This window comes from Bos javanicus, chromosome 11 (genome assembly GCF_032452875.1).
Source record: "Bos javanicus breed banteng chromosome 11, ARS-OSU_banteng_1.0, whole genome shotgun sequence".
Classification (NCBI taxonomy): Eukaryota; Metazoa; Chordata; class Mammalia; order Artiodactyla; family Bovidae; genus Bos; species Bos javanicus.
The window spans coordinates 93756725-93774195 of record NC_083878.1 but is presented as its reverse complement, the minus strand read 5'-3'; the positions used below and the strand labels follow the sequence as shown (position 1 = coordinate 93774195).

Sequence of the window (17471 nt, the reverse complement as noted above, 5' to 3'; positions counted from 1 at the left end):
AAGATGTCATCATCCCGTTGGTTAAAAAAAATGCATGTTGCTACCCAACTCAGACTTTTTGAGGATGGATCCTTTTTCTTAACTCACATAATGTATCAGGAGGAATTCGAATGCAAATGTTTAACTTAATTTTTTTACTCTGGCCTGCTTTCTCTGTTGTACATATCTCTAACCAAATGCCCCAGATCTCTCTTAATATTTGTATGAATATATTTTAGAGTATAGGGTATCAGAATCCTTTTCCCAAGGATTACTGCATTCTGGAGAGTGACAAAAGCCTGAGGTCATCCATCTCAACAAATATATTTAAAAATGGTTGTTAAGTGCTAGGTACTTATTTGAGGTACTTCTAGTGGTGAAAGAGGAACATTAAACTTGTAAACAGATAATTTCAGCTACTGATAAAATGCTATAAAGTCTGAGGTGGAAACAAGTTCAGGAACCAGAAGGATGACCAGTGTGTTGGGAGGATGGAGAATGAGAAGAATGGAGAAAGATAATGTTGGAGAGGCTAGGCAAGAGTAGATCATACTGGCTTGGTGGACACTGGCAAAGAGTTTGCCTTTTATTTTGGAAGCCATTTTAGTGGTTTATTCAAATAGAACAATGGGATCATAATTTTGTCTTAAAAATGTTACTCTGGTAACTACATGGTGGACTGCTGCAGTGGTTCAGGCATGAGATTAGTCGCTTGGTCCTAGGATTATAGTAATTGAGATGATGACAAATAGCCAGACTTGGGATATATTTTAGAAGTAGACCTGATTTGACTAATGGATCGAATGTGAGGTATAAAGAAAAGAGGAGAAGCAAGGATGACTCCAAGGTTTGGGGCCTTTGTATACTAAGTGATGTCTTTTACTGAGATAGGAAATGCTTGGGGGTAGAAAATCAGTAGCTCTCTTGGCCATGTGAAGTTTAAGGCTTACTCCACATTCGTATACCAAATATTTATAGAACACCTAGTGTGCACCAGGCACTGTGCTAAAGACAGATGAATATAAAAGGCAAAATCCTTTCTCTCACGGGGCTTACACTGTAGTAGAGAAGATCAACGTAAAGTGAATAAATAGAAAACATAATACCTGGTATTGATTGGTCCTGTGAAGAAAAGTAACAAAGTAAGGAGAAAGAGAATGACTGAAAAGGGGAGGTATTTTAGATGAGATTGTCTGGAAAGGGATCCCAGAGACTATGACATTTAATCAGACACCTGAATGAAACGTTGATGCACTGGAGAAGAAAAGATGATTAAAGGAGTAAAGTCTTGGAGAAGGCAGATGGGCTTGGGCCTGGGGTGTGAGTGGAAAGATTGACCTGAGTTCAGAACAGTAGTGCTTCATCCCTTATTTTATGTGGAATGTGTAGTTACAGAAGCAGGAGGGTTGCTGGAATTAGTGGTGGAAAGTTAAGTAACGCTCCTCTGGTGTCATCTTTTCTGTGTTAAGTGGGAGGCAGTATCATCAGCTATAATGGGGCTATGGAGAGTGAAAGGGAAGAGGATGTTAGACATATGAAAGTTAATTTAGTAGAGAAGTATATTAATGTATTGCTTGGCCATTTTAAGTGATCATAATTTTGAAATGAATCTACTCAGCATGACTGCATGATTTTTCTCTAGCAACAGTCACCTACTTGAGCAGGCACAGAATAAGAGAATAAGTAACAGATTGGATTGGGGCTTTACCAGGTGAGTTCAACAAGGTAATTGGGCCAAGAGAGTTTAAGGTAGGAATTAATGGTGGATAATGGATTCTAAACTTGGTAAGGCAGGGAACAAATGCTTGTGGGGGCTCCTTGATGACTTTAAAAGAATAGAAAGTAGTTAACTTTTTCATCTGTGAGGTCCAGATTCCAAGTCTAAGTCGTTAGCTGCCTGGATGTTAGAAGTCCAGTATTCATCCCTGTTTATCTTTTTTTTTTTAATTTTATTTTATTTTTAAACTTTTACATAATTGTATTAGTTTTGCCAAATATCAAAATGAATCCACCACAGGTATACATGTGTTCCCCATCCTGAACCCTCCTCCCTCCTCCCTCCCCATACCATCCCTCTGGGTCGTCCCAGTGCCCTAGCCCCAAGCATCCAGTATCGTGCATCGAACCTGGACTGGCATCTCGTTTCATACATGATATTTTACATGTTTCAATGCTATTCTCCCAAATCTTCCCACCCTTTCCCTCTCCCTCAGAGTCCATAAGACTGTTCTATACATCACTGTCTCTTTTGCTGTCTCGTACACAGGGTTATTGTTACCATCTTTCTAAATTCCATATATATGCGTTAGTATACTGTATTGGTGTTTTTCCTTCTGGCTTACTTCACTCTGTATAATAGGCTCCAGTTTCATCCACCTCATTAGAACTGATTCAAATGTATTCTTTTTAATGGCTGAGTAATACTCCATTGTGTATATGTACCATAGCTTTCTTATCCATTCGTCTGCTGATGGACATCTAGGTTGCTTCCATGTCCTGGCTATTATAAACAGTGCTGTGATGAACACTGGGGTACACGTGTCTCTTTCCCTTCTGGTTTCCTCAGTGTGTATGCCCAGCAGTGGGATTGCTGGATCATAAGGCAGTTCTATTTCCAGTTTTTTAAGGAATCTCCACACTGTTCTCCATAGTGGCTGTACTAGTTTGCATTCCCACCAACAGTGTAAGAGGGTTCCCTTTTCTCCACACCCTCTCCAGCATTTATTATTTGTAGACTTTTGGATCGCAGCCATTCTGACTGGTGTGAAATGGTACCTCATAGTGGTTTTGATTTGCATTTCTCTGATAATGAGTGATGTTGAGCATCTTTTCATGTGTTTGTTAGCCATCTGTATGTCTTCTTTGGAGAAATGTCTATTTAGTTCTTTGGCCCATTTTTTGATTGGGTCATTTATTTTTCTGGAGTTGAGCTGTAGGAGTTACTTGTATATTTTTGAGATTAGTTGTTTGTCAGTTGCTTCATTTGCTATTATTTTCTCCCATTCTGAAGGCTGTCTTTTCACCTTGCTAATAGTTTCCTTTGATGTGCAGAAGCTTTTAATTTTAATTAGGTCCCATTTGTTTATTTTTGCTTTTATTTCCAATATTCTGGGAGGTGGATCATAGAGGATCCTGCTGTGATGTATGTCGGAGAGTGTTTTGCTTATGTTCTCCTCTAGGAGTTTTATAGTTTCTGGCCTTACGTTTAGATCTTTAATCCATTTTGAGTTTATTTTTGTGTATGGTGTTAGAAAGTGTTTAGTTTCATTCTTTTACAAGTGGTTGACCAGTTTTCCCAGCACCACTTGTTAAAGAGATTGTCTTTAATCCATTGTATATTCTTGCCTCCTTTGTCAAAGATAAGGTGTCCATATGTGCGTGGATTTATCTCTGGGCTTTCTATTTTGTTCCATTGATCTATATTTCTGTCTTAGTGCCAGTACCATACTGTCTTGATAACTGTGGCTTTGTAGTAGAGCCTGAAGTCAGGTAGGTTGATTCCTCCAGTTCCATTCTTCTTTCTCAGGATCGCTTTGGCTATTCGAGGTTTTTTGTATTTCCATACAAATTGTGAAATTATTTGTTTTAGCTCTGTGAAGAATACCGTTGGTAGCTTTATAGGGATTGCATTGAATCTATAAATTGCTTTGGGTAGTATACTCATTTTCACTATATTGATTCTTCCAATCCATGAACATGGTATATTCCTCCATCTATTAGTGTCCTCTTTGATTTCTTTCACCAGTGTTTTATAGTTGTCTATATATAGGTCTTTAGTTTCTTTAGGTAGATATATTCCTAAGTATTTTATTCTTTCCGTTGCAATGGTGAATGGAATTGTTTCCTTAATTTCTCTTTCTGTTTTCTCATTATTAGTGTATAGGAATGCAAGGGATTTCTGTGTGTTGATTTTATATTCTGCAACTTTACTATAGTCATTGATTAGTTCTAGTAATTTTCTGGTGGAGTCTTTAGGGTTTTCTATGTAGAGGATCATGTCATCTGCAAATAGTGAGAGTTTCACGTCTTCTTTTCCAATTTGGATTCCTTTTATTTCTTTTTCTGCTCTGATTGCTGTGGCCAAAACTTCCAAAACTATGTTGAACAGTAATGGTGAAAGTGGGCACCCTTGTCTTGTTCCTGACGCTAGAGGAAATGCTTTCAATTTTTCACCATTGAGGATAATGTTTGCTGTGGGTTTGTCATATATAGCTTTTATTATGTTGAGGTATGTTCCTTCTATTCCTGCTTTCTGGAGAGTTTTTATCATAAATGGGTGTTGAATTTTGTCAAAGGCTTTCTCTGCATCTATTGAGATAATCATATGGTTTTTATTTTTCAGTTTGTTAATGTGGTGTATTACATTGATTGATTTGCGGATATTGAAGAATCCTTGCATCCCTGGGATACAGCCCACTTGGTCATGGTGTATAATCTTTTTAATGTGTTGTTGGATTCTGATTGCTAGAATTTTGTTAAGGATTTTTGCATCTATGTTCATCAGTGATATTGGCCTGTAGTTTTCTTTTTTTGTGGGATCTTTGTCAGGTTTTGGTATTAGGGTGATGGTGGCCTCATAGAATGAGTCTGGAAGTTTACCTTCCTCTGCAATTTTCTGGAAGAGTTTGAGCAGGATAGGTGTTAGCTCTTCTCTAAATTTTTGGTAGAATTCAGCTGTGAAGCCGTCTGGACCTGGGCTTTTGTTTGCTGGAAGATTTTTGATTACAGTTTCAATTTCCGTGCTTGTGATGGGTCTGTTAAGATTTTCTATTTCTTCCTGGTCGAGTTTTGGAAAGTTGTACTTTTCTAAGAATTTGTCCATTTCTTCCACGTTGTCCATTTTATTGGCATATAATTGTTGATAGTAGTCTCTTATGATCCTTTGTGTTTCTGTGTTGTCTGTTGTGATCTCTCCATTTTCATTTCTAATTTTATTGATTTGATTTTTCTCCCTTTGTTTCTTGATGAGTCTGGCTAATGGTTTGTCAATTTTATTTATCCTTTCAAAGAACCAGCTTTTGGTTTTGTTGATTTTTGCTATGGTCTCTTTTGTTTCTTTCGCATTTATTTCTGCTCTAATTTTTAAGATTTCTTTCCTTCTACTAATCCCGGGGTTCTTCATTTCTTCCTTTTCTAGTTGCTTTAGGTGTAGAGTTAGGTTATTTGTTTATCTTTTACTTTACTTTCTTTTGTTAAGATTTTACTTCTTATCACTTCTTTCTTTTAGGAGACCCACAATTAAAACTTTATTTTTCACCTGCAAGAGCAATGTTAAGGATATCTGAGCTTTATCCTTTGAGAAAGGAAAACAAGGAGCAGCTGGGCATTTTGTGCAGGAACCTTTGAGGTGAAGAATGCAGAGCAGGTTTCAGAACAGTATGTTAAGGAAAGCACAGGCCCCTCCATGCCACCAAATTGCCTTTTTAAAATATAGGTCTGCCTGTTAACCCTCCTTCTTCAAGAAGTAATCATTGGTTCCCCAGATCTGTAAGGTGATATGTGTAAACTGGCCATAACCTATTGCTTTTTTTTTAACTTTGTATTTTGTCACTCCACCTTTAGCCAGTCTGGTCTGGGAATACTTGTCTTTACTGAGCTTTGCTTTTTCTGTCAGCATGTGTGTATGGGAGAGAGGGGGAGAAGGATTGAATAATGAAGCTGTTTATAGGTACTGAAAGACTAAAAGGGAAACTATTGTGAAGGTATTGCTCATCACCAACACTGTTTATATTTAATTACCATATGTTTGGTTATGTATAACATTGGTATCAGATTAATTTAGTTATATGTAATTACCCCATATGTGTATAGTCATCTTTCTATTCATGTAACATTGTTGTTTACCATGTTAAAGTATTGGCAGGAACATTCACTAAGACTATAATGAAATTTTCGTTGTACAAATGGATATAAATTTTCTTAAATTGAATCCAGGATCAAATTGCTTTATGTATTAGAGTGTTATATCAGCCCCAAATTTAGTATCAGGAAAGCTTTTTTAAAGAAAGATCTTAAAATCAGAAAAATCTTTAACCCAAATACTTTATACTTTAGTCATAAACTAATCTGAAAAATATAATACTAAATTTATGTATCTTGGAGTTTAAGAATGAGTTTTGGATTTTTTAATCTCTTTAAAATTATCTGATGCTTTAACAACTTGGTAACAATAGAGAATTCTTTCATATCTTGCATACCTTTTCATCTACATTCCCAACTAAATTTGATACTGGTTCCTTTCATTTTTTACATAGTGTACTTTGTATTCCAGGTATACAGAGTTTTTCAGAAAGATCTCTTCCTACTCCCTCAGAATGCTTTTTGAATACATGTGTACTTTTTTTGCTATATTAATTGTGTGCCTAAATATTATAAGTGTTGTGTGTATACATATGTATATGAGAGATACATTCTAATGTGCCAGCTATTATAATTGAGTTTGATAGTATTTGATATTTAGCTGAATAAAGGTTTTTTCAAAGCTATTCCTTCCTTGAAATTTTTTTCCCATTGCCCACCTCCCCGCCCATCCCCCCTTTTTTTAACTTAGGGTAAGAGTTAGTGAAATATTTACTGATATGTTTATTGTTTTTGAAACAGGTATCGATTAAGGAACAAAAAGATCAATGCAACTGTAAGAACGTTTCCTCTTCTAAATAAAGTTGGTGTAAACAACACTGTCACAACCACAGCCGGAAATGTCATTTCTGTCATAGGAAGTACTGAAACAACGGGGAAAATTGTTCCAAGTACAAATGGAATTTCAAATGCAGAAAACAGTGTTTCCCAGCTAATTCCACGTAGTACTGACAGTACATTAAGAGCTCTGGAGACTGTGAAGAAAGTGGGGAAGGTTGGCACCAATGGTCAGAATGCTGCTGGGCCTTCTGTAGAGTCTGTAACTGAAAAGTAAGTAGTAGGTAAAAATGTTTACATAAGTAATTTAGTCTGTTTATAATTGCCTGAGTATTTTTATTTATCCCGAGGGAAAGCAGGTAATCAGAATTTTTATGCAGATTATTTCATGTAGTAGAGATAGCACTAAATACCAAAAAAATTTGAATTCTAGTCCTGGCTCTGCAATTGAATAGCCCTCTGACCTTGGAAATTCACTTCAACTATGGGTGTTTTCTTCAACTGTAAGCTGAAGAAGTTGAACCAGAATTGAGTTTTTCACACCTTATTTCCTTGAACTTTAGGAATGAGTCCATAGAGGTGCCAGAAAGGAACTAAGTAGAAACGTAAGCAGGTGAGATGCTTGAGCCTCCAGCCCCTGTTTTGATTAGAACAGCTCCACTTTGTGCTCTGTAATGGTGGGTAGTTGTTAAGAGAGAAATCTTTGAAGCCAAATTCTGTGGGTTCATTTTGGCTCACCCTTCTCTAGCTGTATGATCTTAGGCCAGTTACTTGATCTGTCTTCCTTAGTTTACTCATCCATAAAATTGATATAATGATACTACCTACCTGGTATGTTGATTGTGAGAACTGAATGACTTAATACTGCAGTATGCTTTGATCAGTGCCTGCCACATAGCACTCACTAAATATCTGCATCTATTACTATTGTTTGGGATTTCAGCATAAGACTTACTTTTGGTAGAAAAGCTTTGGTACTTTAAGAAAAAAGTTTTAAAACTTCCACATTATCTGAAAAGTTAATTTCACCTCTAATGTCTCAGGCTTTTGTATTCTTTTAGTGTCTTAAAGTCTGAGGTAAAACATACTCAGATTATGTTGCCCATAGTCTGTCAGTATCTATTGTATGCCATATAGGGAAAAAGCATTATGCTAGGCACACAGTAAATCACTAGTGATTTCAAATAATAAATGGATAGGTAGACATTTGTATTGTTTATTTGTGCAGTTAGCATGTGATAGGGAAATTTTATATCTACTTATATTATAAGTATAACATTATATCTACCTACTGCGGGCAGGAATCCCTCAGAAGAAATGGAGTAGCCATCATGGTCAACAAAAGAGTCGGAAATGCAGTACTTGGATGCAATCTCAAAAACGACAGAATGATCTCTGTTTGTTTCCAAGGCAAACCATTCAATATCACAATAATCCAAGTCTATGCCCCAACCAGTAACACTGAAGAAGCTGAAGTTGAACGGTTCTATGAAGACCTACAAGACCTTTTAGAACTAACACCCAAAAAAGATGTCTTTTTCATTATAGGGGACTGGAATGCAAAAGTAGGAAGTCAAGAAACACCTGAAGTAACAGGCAAATTTGGCCTTGGAATACGCAATGAAGCAGGGCAAACACTAAAAGAGTTTTGCCAAGAAAATGCACTGGTCATAACAAACACCCTCTTCCCACAACACAAGAGAAGACTCTATACATGGACATCACCAGATGGTCAACACCGAAATCAGATTGATTCTATTCTTTGCAGCCAAAGATGGAGAAGCTCTATACAGTCAGCAAAAACAAGACCAGGAGCTGACTGTGGCTGAGACCATGAACTCCTTATTGCCAAATTCAGACTGAAATTGAAGAAAGTAGGGAAAACCACTAGACCATTCCGGTATGACCTAAATCAAATCCCTTATGATTATACAGTGGAAGTAAGAAATAGATTTAAGGGCCTAGATCTGATAGATAGAGTGCCTGATGAACTATGGAATGAGGTTCGTGACATTGTACAGGAGACAGGGATCAAGACCATCCCCATGGAAAAGAAATGCAAAAAGCAAAATGGCTGTCTGGGGAGGCCTTACAAATAGCTGTGAAAAGAAGAGAAGCGAAAAGCAAAGGAGAAAAGGAAAAATATAAACATGTGAATGCAGAGTTCCAAAGAATAGCAAGAAGAGATGAGAAAGTCTTCTTCAGTAATCAATGCAAAGAAATAGAGGAAAACAACAGAATGGGAAAGACTAGAGATCTCGTCAAGAAAATTAGAGATACCAAAGGAACATTTCATGCAAAGATGGGCTCGATAAAGGACAGAAATGGTATGGACCTAACAGAAGCAGAAGATATTAAGAAGAGATGGCAAGAATACACAGAAGAACTGTACAAAAAAGATCTTCATGACGCAGATAATCACGATGGTGTGATCACTGACCTAGAGCCAGACATCCTGGAGTGTGAAGTCAAGTGGGCCTTAGAAAGCATTACTAGGAACAAAGCTAGTGGAGGTGATGGAATTCCAGTTGAGCTATTCCAAATCCTGAAAGATGATGCTGTGAAAGTGCTGCACTCAATATGCCAGCAAATTTTGAAAACTCAGCAGTGGCCGCAGGACTGGAAAAGGTCAGTTTTCATTCCAATCCCAAAGAAAGGCAATGCCAAAGAATGCTCAAACTACCGCACAATTACACTCATCTCGCACGCTAGTAAAGTAATGCTCAAAATTCTCCAAGCCGGCTTCAGCAATATGTGAACTGTGAACTTCCAGATGTTCAAGCTGGTTTTAGAAAAGGCAGAGGAACCAGAGATCAAATTGCCAACATCCGCTGGATCATGGAAAAGCAAGAGAGTTCCAGAAAAGCATCTATTTCTGCTTTATTGACTATGCCAAAGCCTTTGACTGTGTGGATCACAGTAAACTGGAAAATTCTGAAAGAGATGGGAATACCAGACCACCTGACCTGCCTCTTGAGAAATTTGTATGCAGGTCAGGAAGCAACAGTTAGAACTGGACATGGAACAACAGACTGGTTCCAAATAGAAAAAGGAGTATGTCAAGGCTGTGTATTGTCACCCTGCTTATTTAACTTCTATGCAGAGTACATCATGAGAAACGCAGGACTGGAAGAAACACAAGCTGGAATCAAGATTGCCGGGAGAAATATCAATAACCTCAGATATGCAGATGCCACCACCCTTATGGCAGAAAGTAAAGAGGAACTAAAGAGCCTCTTGATGAAAGCGAAAGTGGAGAGTGAAAAAGTTGGCTTAAAGCTCAACATTCAGAAAATGAAGATCATGGCATCCGGTCCCATCACTTCATGGGAAATAGATGGAGAAACAGTGGAAACAGTGTCAGACTTTATTTTGGGGGGCTCCAAAATCACTGCAGATGGTGACTGCAGCCATGAAATTAAAAGACGCTTACTCCTTGGAAGGAAAGTTATGACCAACCTAGATAGCATGTTCAAAAGCAGAGACATTACTTTGCCAACAAAGGTTCGTCTAGTCAAGGCTATGGTTTTTCCTGTGGTCATGTATGGATGTGAAAGTTGGACTGTGAAGAGGGCTGAGTGCCGAAGAATTGATGCTTTTGAACTGTGGTGTTGGAGAAGAGTCTTGAGAGTCCCTTGGACTGCAAGGAGATCCAACCAGTCTATTCTGAAGGAGATCAGCCCTGGGATTTCTTTGGAGGGAATGATGCTGAAGCTGAAACTCCAGTACTTTGGCCACCTCATGCGAAGAGTTGACTCCTTGGAAAAGACTCTGATACTGGGAGGGATTGGGGGCAGGAGGGAAAGGGACGACAGAGGATGAGATGGCTGGATGGCATCACTGACTTGATGGACGTGAGTCTCAGTGAACTCTGGGAGTTGGTGTTGAACAGGGAGGCCTGGCGTGCTGCGATTCATGGGGTCGCAAAGAGTCAGACACCACTGAGCGACTGATCTTATCTGATCTGATGGTCTTCCCTCAGAGAGGTCTTGGAAGAGATAGAGAACATTGTCTAGTTTAGCAAATGTTGCTTATACACTAATTCTGAGCTCTGCTTTTGGCACTCTTGAAAATACATGAGATGTATATCTGTGCCTTTAAGAAACTTATGACATAATGGGGGAGACAGCATTTACATAAGTGAAGCAATATTGCAGTTGGATCAAAGAACAGGGAAATATTATATTGCTGGGAGAAGTATTGGAAGAAAATTTAGATGTGTACCTTGGCACCAGATAATGGATACCTTGTGTTAAACATGCTTAGGAAATGAGCTTTTGAAAGATTTTGGCAAGGTAAAGTTGTAAAACCATAATGTCACTCAACCATGAAAGACTAAGGTACTAGTACGTATTACAATATGGATGAACCTTGAAAACATTATGTTAAGTGAAAGAAGCTAGATGCAAAAGCCATTATGGTAGAATTCCGTTTATGTGAATGTCCAGAATAGGCAAATCCATAGGAGACAGAAAGTAGATAAGTAGTTGCTAGAGGCTGTGGCTGGGGGAACAAGGGAATGGGAAATAGATGCTAATGAATACAGGTTTCTTTGAGAGGTGATGAAAATGCTTCTACAGAATAAGATAATGGTGATAGTTGCACAACCTTGGGAATATACCAGAAATCACTGAATTGTACACTTTGTAAGTGTAAATTATATCTCAGTGTTTAAAAACTTTCAAAAATAAGAAAATCTAAGTAAATCATTTATTCATTGATTCAAAAATTGTAAATCTTCTGCTCTGTGCTACATATCAGACCAGTTAGCATAGTTAATGAAAATGAACTAAATATACTCCCTACCCCTCAGTGTCTTCCAGTGTAGCTTGGGAAACAGATATGAACAGATACAATATATGCTGAAAGGTACTGCAGCAGAGTTGGGTTCCAAGTGTTAACTAAAACACGAAAAATAGCAATAATTCTGTCTGAGGTTAATTGTGGAAAATTTTTTAGCAGTAAGGTGATGACACCTGAACTATTCCAAAACTATGACTAGTTAGGAAGGAAGGGTCTTGTCAATGGAAAAAGCAGCTCAGACAAAAGCATGTAGCTAAGAGGGACTGCAAGGATATCAAACCAGTCAGTCCTAAAGGAAGTTAGTCCTGAATATTCATTGGAAGGACTGATGCTGAAGCTGAAACTCCAATACTTTGGCCACATGATGTGAAGAACTGATTCATTGGAAAAGACCCTGATGCTGGGAAAGATTGAAGGCAGGGAAAGGGGGATGACAGAGGATGAGATGGTTACATGGCATCACTGACTTGATGGACATGAGTTTGAGCCAGCTCTGGGAGTTGGTGATGGACAGGGAGGCCAGAGTCGGACACAACTGAGCAACTGAAGTGAACTGAGGAGGGTCTGCTGTGAAGGAGGGCCTGGAATCCTGAAATTCATCTAGAGTGTAGCTATAGTAATCTAGCTATCTGGCCAGAATGAGATGGAAAGTTAGATTTTTTCCTTAAATCTGAATTTTTGGGATAGCTTGCATGATTTCATATGGCTTTGAACCTTGTCATCTAGAACCAGACATCCTGGAATGCAAAGTCAAGTGGGCCTTAGAAAGCATCACTATGAACAAAGCTAGTGGAGGTGATGGAATTCCAGTTGAGCTTTTTCAATCCTAAAAGATGATGCTGTTACAGTGCTGCACTCAATATGCCAGCAAATTTGGAAAACTCAGCAGTGCCCACAGGACTGGAAAAGGTCAGTTTTCATTCCAATCCCCAAAAAAGACAATGCTAAAGAATGTTCAAACTAACACACAGTTGCACTCATCTCACATGCTAGCAAAGTAATGTTCAAAATTCTCCAAGCCGTACTTCAACAGTATGTGAACTGTGAACTACCAGATTTTTCAAGCTGAATTTAGAAAAAGTAGAGGAACCAGAGATGAGAGTTTCAGAAAAATGTCTACTTCTGCTTCATTGACGACGTCAAAGCCTTTGACTGTGTGGATCCAGCAAACTGTGGAAAATTCTTAAAGAGATGGGAATAATAGACCACCTTACCTACCTCCTGAGAAATCTGTATGCGGTTCAAGAGGCAACAGTTAGAACTGGACATGGAACAAGACTGGTTCCAAATTGGGAAAGGAGTATTTCAAGGCTGGATATTGTCACCCTGGTTATTTAACTTATATGCAGAGTACATCATGTGAAATGCCAGGCTGGATGAAGCACAAGCTGGAATCAAGATTGCCAGGAGAAATATCATTAACTTCAGATAGGCAGATGACACCACCCTTATGGCAGAAAGCAAAGAACTAAAGAGCCTCTTGATGAAGGTGAAAGGAGAGTGAAAATGTTGGCTTAAAACTCAACATTCAGAAAACTAAGATCATGGCATCCGGTTCCATTACTTCATGGCAAATAGATGGGGAAACAGTGACAGACTTTATATTTTGGGCTCCAAAATCACTGCAGATGGTGATTGCAGCCATGAAATTAAAAGACGCTTGCTCCTTGGAAGAAAAGTTATGACCAACCTATACAGCATATTAAAAAGCAGAGACATTACTTTGCCAACGAAGGTCCGTCTAGTCAAAGGTATGGTTTTTCCAGTAATCGTATATGGATGTGAGAGTTGGACTGTGAAGAAAGCTGAGCGCCAAAGAATTGATGCTTTTGAACTGTGGTGTTGGAGAAGACTCTTGAGAATCCCTTGGACTGCAAGGAGATCCAACTAGTCCATCCTAAGGGAAATCAGTCCTGAATATTCATTGGAAGGCCTGATGTTGAAGCTGAAACTCCAAAACTTTGGCCACCTGATGTGGAGAACTGACCCATTTGAAAAGACTCTAATGCTGGGAAAGATTGAAGGTGGGAGGAGAAGGGGATGACAAAGGATGAGATGGTTGCATCACCAACTCAATGGACATGAGTTTGTGTAAGCTCCGGGAGTTGGTGATGGACAGGGAAGTCTGGCATGCTGCAGTCCATGGGGTCGCAAAGAGTCAGACATGACTGCATGACTGAACTTACCTGAACTTGAACCTTGTCATGAATTTGAGTGCCTATTTCCTGCAGTCTAAGACTTTGCCATTCAGAAAGTACTTATCCAGATTTTATGGTATGTGACATTCTGATATGGAAAAGCAGATAATCTGTGTAAAGCACTTAGCATATTGCCTAGAATAAGCTTAGTAATTGCTGTGTACATTAAAACAAACTGTGGAAAATTTTTAAAGAGATGGAAATACCAGGCCACTTCACCTGCCTCCTGAGAAATCTGTATGCGGGTCAAGAAGCAACAGTTAGAACTGGACATGGAACAACAGACTGGTTCCAAATCAGGGAAGGAGTACGTCAAGACTGTATTTTGTCACCCTGCTTAGTTAATTTATATGCAAAATACATCATGCGTGATGCCAGGCTGGATGAAGCACAAGCTGGTATCAAGATTGCTGCGAGAAATACCAATAACCTCAGATATGCAGATGATACCACCCTTACAGCAGAAAGCGAAGAACTAAAGATCCTCTTGATGAAAGTGAAGGAGGAGAGAGAAATAGTTGGCTTAAAACTTAACATTCAGAAAACTAAAACCATGGCATCTGGTCCCATCACTTCATGGGAAATAGATGGGGAAACAATGGAAACAGTGACAGACTATATTTTGGGCTCCAAAATCACTGCAGATGGTGACTGCAGCCATGAAATTAAAAGACTCTTGCTCCTTGGAAGGAAAGTTATGACCAACCTATACAGCATATTAAAAAGCAGATATATTAAAGATATTACTTTGCCAACGAATGTCCGTCTTTTCAAAGCTATGGTTTTCCAGTAGTCATGTATGGATGTAAGAGTTGGACTATAGAGAAAGCTGAGCGCCAAAGAATTGATGCTTTTGATCTGTGGTGTTGGAGAAAACTCTAGAGAGTCACTTGGACCGCAGGGAGATCCAACTAGTCCATCCTAAAGGAGATCAATCCTGAGTATTCATTGGAAGGTCTGATGCTGAAGCTGAAGCTCCAAAACTTTGGCCACCTGATCCAGAGAACTGACTCATTTGAAAAGACCCTGATGATGGGAAAGATCGAGGGCAGGAGGAGAAGGGGACGACAGAGGATGAGATGGTTGCATGGCATCGCCGACTCAATGGACATGGGTTTGAGTAAGCTCCTGGAGTTGGTGATGGACAGGGAAGCCTGACGTGCTGCATTCCATGGGGTCACAAAGAATCGGACCCGACTGAGTGACTGAATTGACTTACTGTTGTTATGAGGAAATCCTAATTATTTTCCTTCTTGCCTTTATTGAACTTCAAAGAGTAAGCCCAGCACTAAAATACCTTTAACGTCTAAGCTGTTTGTACTTACTATTCTTATCTACAATTTCTTAGTTATTTTCTACATTTTGATACACAAATACACATAAAAGTAAGCATCTTCTAGATTAATCTCAGCTAGACTTAAAGGCACCCCATATTCCTTGTTGTTTATAAAACTGTTGCTTTAATAAGGGCTTCTTTAGTTTGAGATGCAGTGTATTGAATTCCTGCATCATTAACAAGATCTTTTTCTTCAGTTACCACCACATATCTTCTCTTTGCCAGAGTTTGACTTCTTCAGAGGATGTAAGAAGCCACGGTAAGATCCTCTGGAAGTGATTGCGTGGTGACTCAACAAAAAGTCATTTGTGTTTTCTTTTTTTTAAATAAAAGAAAGCTTATGTGTTTTTCATCAGTTTAATGAGTAATACCATTTTATTGGTATTCTGTTTGTCCAGCAGATATTTACTGACTACCTACTGTGTGGCAGGAACTTTTCCATTTGTCCAACAAATACTACTGAGTGCCTTCTATATGCCACAAACGTTTACAGTCCTAGGGATATAGCAGTTAACAAAATGGACGAAAATCGCCTTTCTTCATTGAGTTTACATTTCAATTAATCTTAACTCTTAATAGAACAGTCCTACCTGGAATTTGTGTTTTTTTTTTTCCACCCTCACCAAAATATGATATCTTTTACTATAATCTTGTGAACTAATAGTAGAAGGTAGCAGTAAAATTCATTGCCTTATTTGTCACCTGAAAAACCTGAAGCATTGTCTGTCAGTGGTCACTATATAATTTTATGAAAAATTCCTAATGATGAAGACTTAACAGACATAGGCACTGATGTATCATTTCCATTTGTTAAATTTTTCCTCTAGTAAAATTGGCTCTCCACCCAAGACTCCTGTAAGTAATGTAGCGGCTACCTCAGCTGGGCCCACTAGTGCTGGAACAGAGCTGAATTCTGTGCCTCCAAAATCCAGCCCATTTATCACTAGAGTACCAGTATATCCTCAGCATTCTGAAAACATTCAGTATTTTCAAGATCCAAGGACTCAGATACCCTTTGAAGTCCCACAGTACCCACAGACTGGTAAGTGATTTTAGATAATTCTAAGAAAAAGAAACTACAATATAACATTTGTTGTAGTAAATCATTGAGTCATTTATAGCTATCTAGAATATCTACATTAAAAAAATTAATCCTTTGGACTGTATGACCCTTAAATTTTCTTCCTGTCTTAAGAATCTATGATTCTACCTACCAATAGTTTTAATATTTCTCAGTCCTATGAATCAAATATGGGGTTCATGATGAGCTTTAGTGAGTTTTGTATATCCTCAGAAATAATATACTAAGTGTTTGGTGTATATACACTTAAAGTATAATTTTGAAAGGACAGCACACAGCTTATATGGATTAAGAAGGATGTCTTTAAACTCTGCTCCCCAAAAGATTAAGAATCAATGATCTAACTAATTACTTAAACCAAAACCTGTGGCCCTCGAAGGAAATTTACCAGGCATCTGTTAATAGTTCATTGTATGTTTTTAAGGAGCAGTTTAACAAAATGTTGAATGTTAAGGATTTTGATATAGTGGTGTCTTGAAAGCATGTAGTATCTTTGTAATCCAGGGGTAACTAAAATTCAAAACTTATGTTATTTTCCCACATTAAAGGCTGCTTTAGACTTAAACCATTATAAGATGTTAAATATTACTAAAATTACATTAAATATTCCTCTTTCCAATTTTCAAGGATACTACCCACCACCTCCAACGGTTCCAGCTGGTGTGGCTCCCTGTGTTCCTCGCTTTGTGAGGTCCAATAATGTTCCAGAGTCCTCCCTCCCACCTGCTTCCATGCCATATGCTGATCATTACAGTACATTTTCCCCTCGAGATCGAATGAATTCTTCTCCTTACCAACCTCCTCCTCCGCAGCCGTATGGACCAGTTCCCCCAGTACCTTCTGGAATGTATGCTCCTGTGTACGACAGCAGGCGCATCTGGCGCCCACCTATGTACCAACGAGATGACATTATTAGAAGCAATTCTTTACCTCCAATGGATGTGATGCACTCGTCAGTGTATCAGACGTCTTTGCGGGAAAGATATAACTCATTAGATGGGTATTATTCAGTGGCTTGTCAGCCACCAAGTGAGCCAAGGACAACTGTGCCTTTACCAAGGGTAAGTGATAATGGAACTAGGAATGCTAGCTAGTACAGCACAGTGGTTAAGAGTCTAGTGTCTGATGTTACAACATTTGGGTATATCCTGGCTCCTTCACTTACTAATTGTGTAACTTAATGGAATTTACTTGACTTCTCTATGTCAGTTTTTTCACTTTTGATGGAAATAATAGTAGTACCTACCTCATAAGGCTGTTGTGAGGATTAAATCAGAAAAAGCTCTTAGACTTGGACCTGATGCATATACATGCTCAATAAATGTCATGTTTGGATACGAAAGTGATCAGAAAGTAAAAAGAAATCTTCAAGATACAAAGACAGGGCCTGTTTTTTACTATCCCCACATATATACATACGATTTTCCTAAACCAGAAA

At 38.5% G+C, this 17471-nt stretch overlaps 1 protein-coding gene across 5 annotated transcripts in view; it reads left to right on the top strand.

Annotated features, from left to right (window-relative positions):
• The window catches only part of RC3H2 (ring finger and CCCH-type domains 2), a 59806-nt gene that overhangs the window by 31945 nt on the left and 10390 nt on the right, over positions 1 to 17471 (top strand). For all 5 annotated transcript variants that reach the window (XM_061433449.1, XM_061433448.1, XM_061433450.1 and 2 more), the window contains exons 10-12: positions 6580 to 6888; positions 15780 to 15994; positions 16661 to 17094. In XM_061433449.1, the coding sequence (XP_061289433.1) occupies positions 6580 to 6888; positions 15780 to 15994; positions 16661 to 17094 (958 nt within the window). The remainder of the gene's footprint in view (positions 1 to 6579; positions 6889 to 15779; positions 15995 to 16660; positions 17095 to 17471) is intronic.